Below are 16616 nucleotides of genomic sequence, written 5' to 3'. Positions count from 1 at the left end.
CTACAGTGACAGAGAAAAGCAGAAATGTCTCCTGCCTGCCTCATCTGAATTCTGGAGAGAAGGGAGACAAATACTGCCTGCCCAGAGTAGCTGAGGATATCTGCTGTTGCTCACTGGTAGGAAACAGGAATTCTCCACCATGCGGTCCAGCTGTGCTGAACTCTATGGTGGGATTCTAGGACAAGCCAGTCACAATCTAATGGCTTCTACCCACAGGATGTGGGTATTCATATTTTGTGCACTCAGAACCCCAGTGCAATTCTATGACTCCTGACATGACTGATGCCTTGCACAGCAGCCACACAATGAGGACATTGCCCTAGAATCTAGTGGCTAGAACATTGTGAAAAACAGCCCTCAAGTTAAGGAGGAGCAAAGTCCCCTCAGTGGGACAACTATTCTAAAGGCTACTGTGCAAAACAGCTCCTCCAGGAGAAAGTTTTAGATGTAGAGATACCTGCATCTAAAACAGAGGTGTTCTAGATGCAGAGATACCTGCTTTGAAGATCCCTAACATCCTGGAAATAAGAAGTAAGGAAATGCATGCAGGGAAAACCAAGGTGCTACTGACCATGTCAAGGAGCTCAAGGTGCTCAAGGTATTCTAGCTATCTCAGGTAATCAAACAGATAGTTGTACTGTTTTCTTGAATGTAGGCTGCCAGTTAACTTACATGAACATTTTGTTGTGTGCATGTGCTATATAAGCATTTGAGAAAGAACCCATTATGCACCTGTGTCTTTTAGTACTTAAGTACCAGCAGAAGGCTGATTCCAAAATAGTACTTCTGTACTTGCTCAATTCTTTCATTGCTGACAAAATGCTCCATGTACTGAGCGTAATTCAATTACCAAATTCTTCCAAGCATTTGAGGAGAGAACTCTGCTTTCAAAAAAATTAAACATCTTAACTAAGTAATGAAATGTTATTATAGTTATAAAACAAAGATATTTTTATTCAACTAAACATACCAATATTTAGTAAAAAATCACACTGTAGTCTATATGACTTATCGGTCAGTTTTTCATGATTTGGGTCTCAATATCAGTTTCATTAGCATTAGTGTAAATTCTCATGAATTTCAAAGGTGGTTACCTGTTAAAAAGCCTTTCCCAGCACTTCACAGACACTTGATATTTGCTGTTTAGGCATTTTTAATTTGAATGTTAAACAGAGATATACTACATTACATACAAATTACCATTATATCCGTCTTGATTGAGATCTCCAAGGTGTGTGATTGCACTGCCAAATCTACCAAACACTTCAGTGCCTGTCAGAATTTGTGCATCTTGGAAGAGGAATGCACTTTCTTGCAGGTACAGATAAACTTGCCCAACTTCTTTAGGCTTGCTCTCAAATTCTCGTTCCATAAAAAGAGGGGCACCAACTAAGATATCATCTAAACTGGAACAGTCAAACAAAAACCAGTGTCACTGAGAGACTGAGTGTAAACAACACAGTTTATACATTTTCTAAACAGGAAGCTGATAATTATCATACAGACTAACTGAGGTAAGAAGGCACTTCTGGAGTCCTAGCCCAAACGCTTGGTCAAAGCACGGTCAATTAGGGAAGGCTGTCCATAGCTATACCCAGTTCAGTTTGGAATATCTTCACACATGGACACTCCACAACCTCTCTAGGCAATTACTTCCAGTGTCTGATCATCATCACAGCAAAAATGTTGCTTTCTAGGTTTAAATGGAATTTCTTGCACTTCAGTTTATGCCCACAATAGACACTGAAAACTTACACTTTGCAATTAATGATGCTGAAGTCAGGAATCTAACTAAGAGGGAATCTATGTTACTAGAACAAATTCTCTAGATCTGTTCTGCTAACAGTTCTAGCAAGAGACAAATTTTAGTATAAAATCTAGTTTTTGCAACTTCTACATCAGTAAGAGACCAAAAGAAAAAAAACCCTGCCACTTTACAGTAGATTTTTGAGTAACATACATGAAACACAAGTAGAGCATCAATTAATAGAGAATGCCTCATCACTTCTTCAAATAGAAGCTGGGAGACAAAGCCAAAGCTCTATTTCTGAAAACACTTCTGTTCAGTATTAGGTACACAGGTAGGTGCAGTGCTCATATAAGTTTCTGTACGGAGTATTAAAGAGAAAGGACATAATCAAATCACAAAAATAAGATGCTTAGAGGGAAAAGACTTTCTGTCCATTACGGTACTCCAAGGTGAATCAGTAAAAGAACACAGACTAATCAAAGCATATTTTGCATGTTGTTGTTCTAAATAGTCATGTTTCAAAACATGCTACCAACATTTATTTGGAGGGAATAAAAAGACCCTTTTATAAACTGTGAAGAATAAAAACAAGTGTGATTGACAGACTCATAACAAGCAGAAGTATTCTTAATGGATTATTCTGAGATATGAAACAATAGTATCAGATTAACTGCTGAAGGTTGCTCAAGGCCATACAATAAAATAATGTGCATTATATTCAGTAGACATTGATCATCGGTATTAAGGAAGTCTGTTACTGCAAATAACTAGGACTACTTGATCCCACAATATTTAATTTGGAAAACATATTCTCTTGCTCTAATGTGAAGGTTTTTTAAAACTTTGGAAAACTCATAGAAAACTTTGTATTCTCAATTCATCTTATTTCCAATATGGGGGTTTTTCTATTAGCAAACCAAATAGTAAAATTGCACTACATTGTTTTTCCCAATCCTTATAGAAAAAAAATCTGTATGATTCAGCAGTACCTCAGTTACTGTTTTACAATAGATATATATTATGATTCTAAGATATATAACATAGAATTTAGCACAGAATATGTCATCTAGAAAAAAAAAATAATTGCCTTGTAGACCTTACACATTCTGTAAGTTGTGACAAAATACTTCTAGGACTGTTAATATTTCTACGAAGTTTTATAGTATGTTTCCATAAAGGAAAGTGTAATTCCAAATGTCAGGTCAGTTTGCTATAGCTGTCCTATTTTTTATGTTAGATTATACCCTGTGGCATAAATAACTAAAAAAGGAAGGAAGCAGATGCTGACAATATAAAAGGTGCGATTTTCCTTTCACACTAAACATCAAAAGTTCTCCTCTACTAATGGAAGTTGCTTGTGGTTAGGACAGAATATCAGCTGAAATGGTTGCCATGAAACAAAAGCAACAACAAAAACAAATTATGAATGCTCTTTTAAAAATAAGTTATTTTACATATGCCATGTACTAAAAGCATTACACAGTAGCACTATCATTAATTACTATTTTAGTACCTCACAGTCCAGATACTCCTAGTACATTGGGACCCCATAGAGTTAAGTGCTGTAGAAACCATGAAATAAAAGACGAGCTTGGCTCCCTTGAATGTTTCACAAATGAGCAATTTTAAGACTGAAGGAAGATATCTTTAGAGGTGATAAGGAACCAAATCACTGAGAGTCAGAAAGCTCCCAGTATATTGATAAAACCCTGGTCCATAGAGCAATATCCAGAGTGCCTAAAATGGTGAAAAGAGAGAGGCAGACTATCTATCGTGTACTAAAATTCTCTAAGCAGAAGCTTAACCTAGAACACAAGACTGACCAGGTGAGACAGAAAGCAAGCAGACAGGAGCTGGAGCTTGTTCAACAGGGAGCATAGCATCTCAGCTAGAAGTGCACAGTGCTGGGTTATTTTTCTGTTAAAATTTCAACTTTGCTAAAATAAATGACAATGACTGTATAAAATGCATCAACAGTCCAGGGAGCAGGGACCAGAATCCAGTAGCTAAGATAGCTCTTCTGATGTGCTGAGGAACAGGTGGAAGAAAGGCAGTCATCTAATACACTGACCTATTTCTAAACTGGTTACAGGCAGCAGAGCCACCTGGAACACTCACAGCACTTTGTTTGCCTTCCCTCCAGGTCTTCACATATACAGCCCCCACCAAGGCCTTCCTTTCCTCACCCTCTGAAATTTTTCCCCTTCTCTTTCAGAGCTGAGCTCTGTAGGTTAAAGCACACTGCTTCAGCAAGTCCTCTGCAAGAGGGAGCTCTCCCTTAGGCAAATCTAGAAGTTAGGGATTAGAGTTTGGGGTTTTTGTGCTGTCACAGCAGTGTACTATAGCTAGAAAGGAAGGATTTGTCAGCTACCCAACTCTCTCTGATCCTCATTTACTTTTTTCTGGTTCCTCTTCAAGGGGGTAAAATAAGCAAACAATTGCTATTTACCATACTTTATACTCAGTTTTGCCTCCCAGCTTCTACAATTTGATTATTTAGGTAACAAGTAGTGAAGGGAGCGTGGGAGGGGTGTGTACTTGTTGGGTTCTAAGTACCTATGTGATTAGTATTATGCATTTTTGTTGGTGAAGGAGGATATTTCAACTGGTCTTTTAAATTGTAGGAGTTTGTATTTACAAAATTGAGAATTCTGAGTCAAATTCAGTTCGATGTGATTGCTTCTAAAAAGCCGTAGGAGTAAATAAAAGCAAAAGCCTGTGGACAGTAATATTAAACCATGAAATGCAGTTCAATTTGCAGCAGTACTTTGAACTGGTTCATTAGATTTCATTACTGCACTAAGATGTTCGAGTTAACATAAACGATATATTAATTTTTTCTCCAACACAGAAAAGTAACCAGTCAGTATTACTTCCCTTCTGATTTAAAAAAAAATCTTTAAAAAGCACAAAGCTGACCACCTGCTGAGACTGTGTGCCATTCCTTTGTATCCTGCAGACTAATAAAAAGCCGGAATATGGGAAATGTCAAGAGGTCAAAGTATGACTATGGAAAGCTTTGATACAGGCCAAATAAAAAACCCAGTAAACAGTTTATTTCACTATTTTTACCAGACTGTTTCCAGCCTAAATTGAAAGTGTTCTCTTTTTCTCTCTTTACTAGGAATGTAGCCTGTAAGTTGATGGTAAAGCTTGATTTGTTAAGTTTCATTGTGGATTTCTTATTATTAGCAATGGGCAACTAAAGGGTAGTTCAAACCATACCCTCAATTTCCCTGTTCTGCCTACAATCCTGATGTGGTACAGATAAAACTGCACGAGTCACTTTGGAATACCCACAGAACTGCTGGGCCAGGTCTACAGAGCTTTTTTCCTAAGATGAGCCTAATCTTTGAGCCGTATCATGAGTCTTATTACAGCAAAGCACCATTCCTAATAATCTTGTATTAATTTTTTCAGCAAATAACTTAATCAGGTTTCTCATACTGATAAGGACATCACCACCTCCTTATCTTCATCTGAATAAAATGCCTAAGCGAGTCTGAAGTGTTAATTTCCCTCTTGCTTTTTTCCTCTCTTTTACTCTTCCTTTCAGATAAATATTTCTATTGACTATATATGCAAACCAGCAAAGACAGACTACATATCTAATCAGACATGTTTATCAAGTAGAGCTTTTTGTGTTTTGTTTTCTGTGGGATGTTTGGATCTCAGGAAGAGTCTTTAGATTTCTTTTAAGATATAGACTGGGAGACCACACAGGCCTCAACAGCACTTTGATTATATTATTGACGTAAACAGTGGTTTTAGAGGTACACAGAAAATATGAGACCTGCCAAGTAACCCTATGGTTAACAGGAAATAACCTGCACAGGAAATAGTTTGGTTCAGTGAGAAGTTAAATAATAAGTTCCCTGAAAGTCTAATGAGTGTCTATTATACCTTAGATTAATGTTTCTCCACCCTTTCACATTTGTAATATATCAGTAGGACTAAATTTATTCTGATTCTGTTTATCATAAAACCAGAAATTTTCAAAAGCTGTGATACTATGCCAAAATCTGATCTCAGAAACTTGGAAAGATTTGAGTACTATGAACCCACCATGGAAACTGCTGAAGCTTCTGTTTTGTTGTTGTTCTTTTGTTTTGTAACTGCAATAACACTTTACCACCTTGTTACTTTTCTCTTGTATTCCTCAGTCTCTAAAGGGTCACTAGTCACTGATAAGAAGCAATGACTATTTAATGCACTATGTTTAAGCACCTAATAAGAAATGATTACAAGAAAAAAATATGAAGTAGACATATCTGAGACATTTTGCAATAAGCAAGAGTACACTGCATCTCTAAATATCATTCTGGCTCATCTTTGTGCAGACTTCCAAGGTTGCGAGATTCAGTGATTTTTATGTCCTTGCTAGATAGCTACTATCAATATTCTCTGACTAAAGCCCTCTTCTCCTAAAATATTTAATCAGACTTTACATGACTTGAAAGTTTTGTTCAACAGAGCCTGAAACCCCCAAGTATCTTAGGGATATGATCCCCAAGCATCATGACCTTGGGAGCGGAGCATCATTCTCCCTCTGACACACACAATGCCTGCCATAACTATTGGACACAGACACTTGTTGGCCCTTGGCTGATAAAAATGGATGGCCAACCAGCAGGTGCTGGAATGAAGAAAGAAGAGCTGATGACATTGAAAGGCTGTTAAAATTGAGAAGTGAAGCTATGGATGAGAATACTTACCTGTATGTGAGAATGGGAAAATTAACTTCTGACTTTCACTTATCCCAGTGGTAGCTAGTGCTGTTTATTCACTGTTTTTCTACCTAGATCTCTTTTCTAGGACTCTGGACACTCCTCTGAAACACTGCCTTCAATAAATATTTGGGAACATAAACTCACCCAAACTAGGCCTGCAAATACTCATGCCACTGTGACTGCACAAAGATAAGCCCATGTGAACAATTAAAATTAGAAAAGCAGAGAGCCAAGAAAAGCATTTTGAGGTATGAAGCACCTGAAAACCTACATTTATAAATAAATATCAGGCATTGCTTCTATTAGTGTTCAGTGGAGCCGAATATATTTGGTAACCTACCCGTCATTGTTAACATCAGATACTGCAACTGTGTACCCAAAATAAGACGCCATCTGAAAATAAAAAACAACAGATAGGCTTTCATATTTGATATCAAGTGTAAAGGTTTTTTACTGATAATCCTCTTTGTTTTTATGGTCATTAATACAAAATAATATTTTATATAGTCTTGAAACTATGTTAATGAAACTAGATGCTCTAGAGGTACAATATTTCATCACATAGCTGCTTGACATTACCTGTTCACCAGTGAAATTCTGGATAAAGGTCAAGTCGGAAGAATTAATAATTGAGACCTGGTAACAGAACAATAAGGAAAGTTTCAAGCACACATGCAGATGCTACAGTATGACATCACTGCAAAAGAATGGTCCACACACTGAAAGATGGTCCAAGTGGCCATGAAAAAAACAATTATTTTTCTGTCTCACCACAGTTTTCCTGTATGATTTTGAACAAATTGCTAAGATTTCATGACTCTCAGGCTCCCCATAAAAAAATAAGGAAAAGTATTTCCCTTCCTTGCTGGACACTGAACAGCAGCAAATCACAGACTATCAGATAATCAGTGACTAGGCATGAAAACATGAACTTAAAACATAAAGAAGTATATACATACATATATAAATATATATACATACACACCTTTTTCCTAAAAAATTTTAAAAATGAGTTCCAGAGACACAAGGAATTTGGGGTTCACAAAACTAGTGAACGTGTCTGTGGCTGGGATCTCTTTTCCCAGTCCAGTTAGTTGTGGAATTTTTTTCCTACATGTTATATGCTGTATCCACAAATGTATATTGTTTTCTCCCTCACTTCTAACTGCATATCATGGCTCTTTACATCTGGATTTCAGTGTACACACTTACAGCACTGAAAGTAAACACTGGGTATGAATAATCTGAACTCGGACTCCTCTGCACCATGGACACAGCACTGCACAAAAATATGCTAACCTATGAGTGAGCTTAGGTCTGATAACACTTGGTGGGTACAGGGATACTAGGCAGACTCAGAGCATGTAATTGTAATTGTGACTGCCTATTGAAAACAGATGTCAGAAGGGACTAAGTGCTTACCATTCAAAACCCAAACCAGTAACACCCAGATAGCCTGAGGGTGAAAGTCAGTGGCAGTTTTCTCTGATTTGAAAGTTTTGTATGAAAGAGACAGAAAATATAATGGAGCATTTAACCTTACAAATAGCTTAATGGAGTTCTCATTATAAAAATTATAAAATAAAGGTACATACATAGCCAAAGTTCTGTGCTCCCCTTGGGACTCCAGCAACCAGCTCTGAAAGGATAAATGATCAACAGTAAACTGGCTTTGCAATCTGAGTGGTGTATGCAACATGTATGCCCTGCCACTTAAACCTTCCTTGATACATATATGTCAAAGCCCTTAGGATTTTGATCTGTCATCTGTATCAGAAAGACCTGTAAATCACTTCAAGCCAGTATTTCATAAGACTATAGCATTCATAAGACTATAGTATTTCATAAGACTATAGCATCAGTGCATTTACTTGCACAAAACGTTACACTCTGACTTTTGAATACATCCATCCATGGATCTCTTTCTGTTTAGCATTGCCTAGCATAGCACAGTATAATAAAGTTCTTGGTACAATTCAGCTTGCTACCTGACAGCTGTGGATTGATGGAGCCAGAATTAGTTATGGCATTGCACACTAGAGCACAGAAGCTAAATAGAACTGTTCTTACAAATACTTCTTTTCTTTGTGCCTTCCAACAATTTGTCTCATCCATTATTTCACTATTTCACTTGATGCCATGTAAATCCTTGACAAGTTCTGCACAGTCTGCATTACAAGAAAATTTCTGTGAGTGGTGTTGGAGGGATCCACTGAATAAGAACACCAAACATTAGACCTAGCTGCCTTCTAGGAGTAATTTTGCCTAATGGTGAAATCTTAAACAACTAGTAGAACAAATGAGTGGAAAAAAAAAAGAAGGAAAAAGCTAAGTCCCAGCCTGCAGTCCTACAGTCTAAACTTTTCCTCATTAGGATATCCACATCGCTAGACAGCAGCAGGAACTTCAGATAACAGAGCACCTCAGCTCCCTGCTTGTAGTGACCTAGCCTTCCTCTGTTCCTCACTGGGATCATATATTCCCCTCTGATTGAATGTGTTTGGTGGTCAAGAGGAAATTGAAGTACTAATGAAGGCCTGAACGTGACACAGGATGAATCTCAATTCAGCTAACTATGCAATATTTTTGTGCCAGTCATTCACGTGACATACTGATTCAAAGATCACTCATTATAAAACCTTGAGTATGCACTAAAAAAGAAGCAAAAAATGTAGCCTTCCCTTACCGGCTGTACCTCTTTTTATATATCACAGTGTTTGGCTCAAAACTGTGTGGTTTTTTATTTATTTTTTGAACTCTTCATAATGCAGGACAGGCAACTTTAACTTCAGAATGACTAAGCAGCAGCAGTTCTGGAGAACTGGGTTTACTTGTGGAAATGTACTATGTCTCTATTGGCTTTGTGAGTCTGGACCACAGAGCTGTTCAGCCCCTCAAGAAAGTCATCCCTTAAGGAATTCCGACTTTTGTGTTTAATTCTGTTATGTTACACTGTCTAAGGAAATAATTGAGAATATTGAGTATAGATAGCTTAAGTCTCACCAGTGTTTCAAATGTATAATAGGTATGCTCCTGTGCAGAGACCCAAAATGAAGAATTTAGTAAGTGCACGGCCATACGGTTTTCATTCAAGTACATAGGTTCTTACCTTGCTCAGAATCCCCAGTAAATTCCCCAGCAGTCACTGAGTATCCTGTTTAAACATTAATTACACATTAAAACAAACAAACCAAACAAACAACAAAAAAACTTGATAAACAATTTCTTTCAAAAAATATGCAAGAACCATCAGATTTGTCTTTTTAATGGATCCTCTGAATGCAAGTTTTCTAACATTAGTATGCTAAAACTGTGTGGAAAAAGGAAAATTGTCTATCACATTATTATGACTAAATTAATGGTAGGTCTGAATGCATAAGAAATTGATCCTTTCTCTTCAAAAATGAGCTTCCAGATCATTAATACTTACTAATTTATCTGAAAAAAACAGCAGGTACTATGGTGTTTTGCCCTAATAGTTATGAATACAATTTAGGTCTTCATTATTGTACTGTAATGTGTGTGTCCTGGTTGAGCTTTATATGGAAAACAGATTTCCAAAGATGCAGTAAAGCACCTCTTGGAGCTTTAGTAAACCTGTGAGATAGCTACTATTGCAACAGTAAAAAAAGACTTTTGGATTGTATCAGGGACTTTAATTTCAGATCTGTGGACAACAGTGCAAGGACATGTCTTAGCTTTCAAATTCCACTGAATCTTTTCTATAACTATGAGAAGAAAAACCTGCCTTACATGCAGAGACGTGTATCATGAAAATTCTTAGAGATCTGTACTAATTAAAAGTAGATAAGGAGCCTTTTTTCTATTGATTACATAATATCTTCAAATTGACTTTTGTTATTGCTTACTTCAATTGTATCTTTTAAATATCAGTGAGAATAAATTGGGTATTTGTGTAGTACTGTACAAAATACCACAGAACTGAATTTGAATTTATCTAATAAAAACTGAAATTGTCTTTTAATTACATTAAGTTCAATCCATCATCTTGCAATGAAAAAAAATCCATAAATGGGAAAATTTTGTACTTCTGCTTAACTATTTAAGATCAAATAATAAGAACCCTAACAAGCCATTTAAGATCTCAACCTTCAAACCCTATTGCTGCACATCATTTCAAGAATGTTAATAATCTCACTGAAGTAACCAGCAAACTACCGATTTGCTGTTGTGCTTAAGGCAAAACATGTTCAAATCCTCTCACAATTGGGACAATAGTAATGTGGGGCTGCTTTTCATGTTTATATAAGACTCATGCTTTTAGAACATATTGTTAACTCATATAGAACTCAGCTTACCCATGTAATTGTCATCATATGAGGGTGGTGCCACTCCTGTTTGCTTCTCTCGTGCCAGTTTCCTCAGAATATCCTTGAAGGAATAATTTGCAATGATGTCCGCAATACTTGCAGTGATTACCTGACCTGGATTCAAACAGCTTCATAAATGAAAGGTACCTAAAAGAGGGCCAGATTCTACAAACAGGGCTAGCAGAACACCAAAACAGAGCAGAAAGGACGCTAACACAGCACAGATGCAAAGAGTAGATAACTTCTCTCAAGCTTTCTCCATTATTACCCTGAAAGTCTCAAGAGTACACACAAATCAATACAAGGCACTGAATCTCTATTGAACCATTACCAAAACATCTCCAGACCCATTTCAATGTGCTAATTCAAACTAAAGTCACTGCACCGTATAAATGTAGTAGATCAATTAAAACAATTTCTCAATGGAGAATTCAAAGCTGTGAATTTGCTACAATCACAATCAATTAGACCTTCTCCTTTAAAAGCAATGAAAAAACACACATCAAAGAGGCTGACAGTGGGCAAGCTGGTAGGCAGAGGCTGGGAATCAGCTCTATAATACATGTAAGAACAAGTTAAAACAAAAATAACCTCTTAACCCTTTACTGAAACCACTTCAGGGTTTATCTACGTGCGAAACTACATCTTGGAACCTACAGTGATGCCACAAATGAACTTAAAATACATGCAGATAGCTATAAAAGTTGGTGTTCAGAAACAAACAGTAATAAAAACTTTTTAAACTGTACATTTGCTGTACAAATATTTAAACCTGCAGTATTTCTATGGAAAAATTCAACTTATTAATTAAATGACAAATATACAAAACGCCAACATAAAAATAGTTATTTGTATTTGTTTAACTTCCTAGACAACCTACATCCTGGATTTTCAGGGCTTATTTTTATGCTCAGTTGCTTGTTAAGCAATTCTTTTGATTTACATTTGTTGAAAATAAGATCAGACACTTGTTATCTTAAACTGACAAAACAGTGGAAATCTAGAACAGTGATACTTTCTGCTTCACTTCTTAGATCCAGTTAACCAGCCAGATGAACATACCTTGCCAATAAAAACTACCAGGCCCGCCTACTATCAGGTCTCCATTCTACAAAAAGCAGAATTAAATAAAATTACACAGGAAAACAACAAAATTAAGCATCCATGGGAAAAAACAATGTAAATGACCAAAATAATATCAGAATCATGATAAAGGAGAACAGCCATGTTCAAGGAAAGGATGTAGGTGCGTGGATGTCGAGGAAAATCGACAGTTAAAAGGAGTTGAAATCACCCTAAATATCTTCACTTGAATGAAAGCCATTTATTTTGCCACTAACATAACACTTCAAAAATTGCCACTTATTTGTAACAAAACAAAGTTAACAGAAAAGAGGGTGCTCACATTCAACGAAACAACAGTAATGTTTTATAGAGAATTATATAATGCAGCTGCAGAATGCTCAAAACAATGGCAATGGTCAAAGTTACCTGAGGCCCTGGTGCTGTAATAACAGCACAGATAGTAACAACCGTGCAAAGTTTATCCTTTGTCCTGTAACATTGTTTCTGGACCCTCTTGGCATTTAAGAAAATCTAGTTCTTTCCCTTAAGTACTTTCCCCCCCACATGACAATGGTTTTACCCAATGACTAGTCTGCCACCAAAAGTACCCTTATAAAGGCTATTTTAACTTTTTAAAACTAGTTGGTACCTGCCCCACTGCTTCCTGGAAGTCAAGTAAAGCATTTTAAGTGGGACAGAATAAGATAGAAGCACATAGAAGTTTTTGCCTAATTATCTGTTAAGATAGACTGAGTCAGATTGGAATGCTGCGAAGAGATAAACAGGTGCTGATCGAGAATTTCTTTTTATTAATGAAAGTTTGAAGCTTGAAAAGGAGGAAAGAACTTGCAACAACTTCACAAAACTTTCCATACACAACAGCATGGGGATAAACTCATGATCACGGAGACAGCACTTGAACCATGGGGATATATCACAATGAAATTCGGTCAAAATACTTCAGAAGCAGAATCTCACCTTGTAAAAATCTAAGCTGAAACCTGCTTGACAAAAGCCTTGTCCTTCAGGATCTGCATTGCCTGCAATTATGAAGGTAGAAGCATTTTATTGATTTCACAGTGCATGTGGAAGATAACACAGACACCCCTGGAGCTATGAGGCTATGAAATGCAAAACTGACAATATATGTGAAAATATGTATTCTTTTTTAGAAGAAGAAGAGCAAATCAAAACATTCTACAGGACCCTGAACTTCCGGTCCCTTGTGAAGATTTTGAAAAAGAGGACCTCCTACTTGGGACTTTCTCCTCTTACTGCCAAGAAAGGACCCTTGAAACAACTGTCAGGGATTCCGTTTTAATTTAGCTGGAGATAAAAGTAAAAAACTCAACAAGACTGTAGAATGCTCACCACAGTCTGATCTGTTATAAATACAGAAATAAGTGTTTACTAAAGCATTCTCAAAAAACGTTGACACAGTGGAAGGGTCAGGATGAGTACATGGAAAAACAACCTTCCTGTTTCTGACTACTTTTATTTCTATTCTCCAAATCCTTATATAATTGTGCAAAGTGTGTTGGGCACGCATCTTATGGCAATTCTATGTGTGCCAGAGAGCAAGAAGACTGCAGGATTAGGAAACTGATTGTAGGAATGGCCACTTGAACTCTCTTTTCAAATGATGTAAGCCTTTGCCCAGTGAGACATCAGTAAGTAAATAAAACAGATCTTAAGGTCACCATTTCTTACAGATTCAGATTCTTTCTGTACCTGTCCATGCAGGGACAGGGATGAGGCTTTAAAAGGAAGACACAATACAACTGCATTTAGAGCCCTACTACAACAGGCATAGAATGCTGAGCAAGATGAATGCCCGATAATAATCTAATATGTAGTATTTTCTGCAGACCTCTAGGTAGCTGAACCTGGTTCTAAATATACATGTGGTTTATCTCTATTCCCCAAGAAGCAAAGCCCTGAGGTCGCTACTACACCCTCAGAACAGCACAGAGAAGAGCGTGGAACAGCAGTGCTAATGTGCACAACTTTCTTCTGGGCTGAAAGTTCTTCACAAACGAGCTCTTGGGGATGATGCTGGCATGAGGGGTGATACAGGCTTGTGTGTTTCTATGCAGGGTCTGATCTTCAAACTGTGGTCTTGTGATGAGACATTTATACTTGGTGTAAGTACAAATAATTGGTTTAATATGCCATCTGGTTCTTATCTAGATCTGTTTGCTACATATTAAAGCCATAAAAGTTGAACCAATATAGCTCATTACTATAACTGCACACACTTAATTTACTTAGTTTCTCCTCCTTCAATTAATTATACAATAAAGCATCCAATTGCAGGCATATAGTTTAATATTTTTCTTTACACCCTCATTCAATGCCATAACATATAGTAGCCTTCATTCAGCCAAAACGAAATTGTGTGAAGACCGAAAGAATGAAAACATTGAGTGCAAAATCGATTCCTTCAACACAGAACTGTTCATATTAATACTCACTGTTGCGACAAGGTGAATATTCAGCATAGGCACTGAAGTTCTGAATTGCTACATAGCAGGTGCCAACAGGGTCCTTCTCAGGGCTGTCTTTAAGGGTTCTCCAATGATACAAAGGAGCACAAGCCTATAGAAACAGAAACACAAAACAGAAAACACACATACCTTTCACACACTCTTGCATCTAGCAAATGTCATTTTTAATAGACTGTTTTCAAGGATTCTCTGGTGTTGCATCATTCATATAGCAATGATCACAAGATACTGACAGAAGAAAATGCAGGACCACTGCTTTATCTAATTTCATTATAATCTGAAAAGCACACTGATGTTTCACTTATAGCCCTTGGCAGCTGGTATCTGTCAGGGACTACAAGTCATATTTAAGCAATGTTACAAATACCCTCTAAGTTTGCTTCACAAGCAATATGTTTGCTCTATTACTGCTCATTGCACAGGAGATGATCCTGTAATTTAAGATGCGTATCACATATATGTAGCTGAAGGCAATCCCAGTTCTGTCCTGGTATGTCTTAAGATAATAGGTGTAGCAGCAGAACTGACTCCACTTAGCAGGAGATTTGTCAGGATGTTGTATCATATTGTCAATCACAATCATCAGAGTGTCTGCCTTCTTAAAACCCCCTGTTTCAAATATTCGTAGACAGGATACAGTTATAATGCATTCGACAGTCTGAGTGAATAGCTTTCTGCTAAGGAAGTTTTGGCTAGATATTTAATCTTCTATGTAACTGCAGTAGTGTTACAAACACGACAGTGTAAAGATAAAAGATACACAACTTGTGTAGAGAGGAGCATTATCTTTTTTTAAGGTAATCCAGATAATTAGAAAAATAAGAACAATAAACTGTCAGGTCTGCAAGTCATTCCTCACAGTTTCCCTGAAAATCTTCATTGTCTGGGAGGGTGAAGACACTACCTCTCCCTGCAACCTTGCCTCTTTAAGATACAAATAAATCCTTCATTCATGTCCTGTCTTGTCCTACTTTTTCAATGACAAACCTGTCTACCCCTGGCAAGGTGTAGCTGTTATTTACAATATTGTATTAGCTTTCGTTCTGCAATCAGTACCAGCTGTATGAACCACAGTGCTACTCACAGCTTACCACAAAGGTCAGAGCTTCTGGAGCAATGGCTTAAAGAACAGGGACTCTTCACAGGCCCCTGCCTAGAAAACTGCATATTAAAACAGAGAGCAAAACCAGAGTGCAGCAAGGAGGAGTATGTGTCCTGTGGGCATGATTTTAGGTACATCTAATACACCTGACATCAAGCCAAATGGATTGAAAAAAGAACTCAATATAATCATAAGCATTGACTTAACGAAGTTTACTATTACATTCGTAGCTTAAAAAACAAGTTCCTGACAGTTTGATGACATTTTCTCCTCTTTCAGCCTACGAAGCTTAACATATAAAGTCTTCCAGCTTTGCTGTCCAAATTTTTGCCTGAAAAGTGTTGACTCTATCTCAGTTTCAGATTCTGAGAATAGTTACCCCAAATAAAGAAAAGTTTGGTCAGTATGGACACAGCACACCTGTTGGAGAGTAGATCTGTTGGAGATCTACTCATTTTTTTTAAGATTAAAGATTAAGATTTAACAAATAGTGGTAAAGAAGTACTTTATTTAAATTTGTGAATTATTTAATAGAGAGAATGAAAAATGTTCACCTATTTTTAGAATTTTTATGTTTACTTAGTTCTGTAAAAGAATAGGGGGATGTTTATTCACTACCTGTTTCATTTCAAAATCCTTCTGTAGGTTAACCACAAGGGTTACAATATAAGGGAATGCATTTCCTTTCAATACTTCCTCCCTTATGACTACTTTTTAAGTAATAATTGGAAGTTTTAATCAAATTCCAAGGTAAATTTTTGTTTTGTAATTGTAAAAACTAATAAAGATAATGAACAAACCAATTATTCTTATCACAATTACTTCAGTGCTGTTTTTAATGTAAACCTTAATGCAAATGGAAATATAAAATCTCTGTGTATAAGCAGCATCACCAGCACTTTACCACCTGCCCACTGCTGGAGGCCTCTACCAATACAGGTAAAATGTTCAGTGAAACTGGAAAACAGATATTGCATTTTGACAGCCATCTTTATTTGGAGCTTTTTTATCAGCTGTTTTTATCAGGGTTTTTTTTGCAGCTGTTTTACCATGACTATGACACAGCTGCTCAAAACAATGTAAATGTGACAAAAGAGGTAAGTGTTTTCCTAACTGAACATCAACAGAGGT

At 36.8% G+C, this 16616-nt stretch overlaps 1 protein-coding gene across 1 annotated transcript in view; it reads right to left on the bottom strand.

Moving 5' to 3' along the window:
- ITGA8 (integrin subunit alpha 8) overlaps window positions 1-16616 on the bottom strand; it is a 113819-nt gene that overhangs the window by 85133 nt on the left and 12070 nt on the right. The window contains exons 4-12 of the mRNA XM_069006741.1: window positions 14351-14474; window positions 12855-12916; window positions 11874-11919; window positions 10800-10925; window positions 9590-9634; window positions 8076-8119; window positions 7060-7116; window positions 6821-6873; window positions 1201-1406 (exon numbers count right to left, since the gene is read on the bottom strand). Coding sequence (XP_068862842.1) covers window positions 1201-1406; window positions 6821-6873; window positions 7060-7116; window positions 8076-8119; window positions 9590-9634; window positions 10800-10925; window positions 11874-11919; window positions 12855-12916; window positions 14351-14474 — 763 coding nt within the window. The remainder of the gene's footprint in view (window positions 1-1200; window positions 1407-6820; window positions 6874-7059; window positions 7117-8075; window positions 8120-9589; window positions 9635-10799; window positions 10926-11873; window positions 11920-12854; window positions 12917-14350; window positions 14475-16616) is intronic.

The sequence above is a fragment of the Aphelocoma coerulescens genome, chromosome 2 (genome assembly GCF_041296385.1).
Source record: "Aphelocoma coerulescens isolate FSJ_1873_10779 chromosome 2, UR_Acoe_1.0, whole genome shotgun sequence".
Taxonomy (NCBI): domain Eukaryota; kingdom Metazoa; phylum Chordata; class Aves; order Passeriformes; family Corvidae; genus Aphelocoma; species Aphelocoma coerulescens.
Note: the sequence above shows the minus strand (reverse complement) of the source record. Positions and strands in the feature narration are given on the sequence as shown.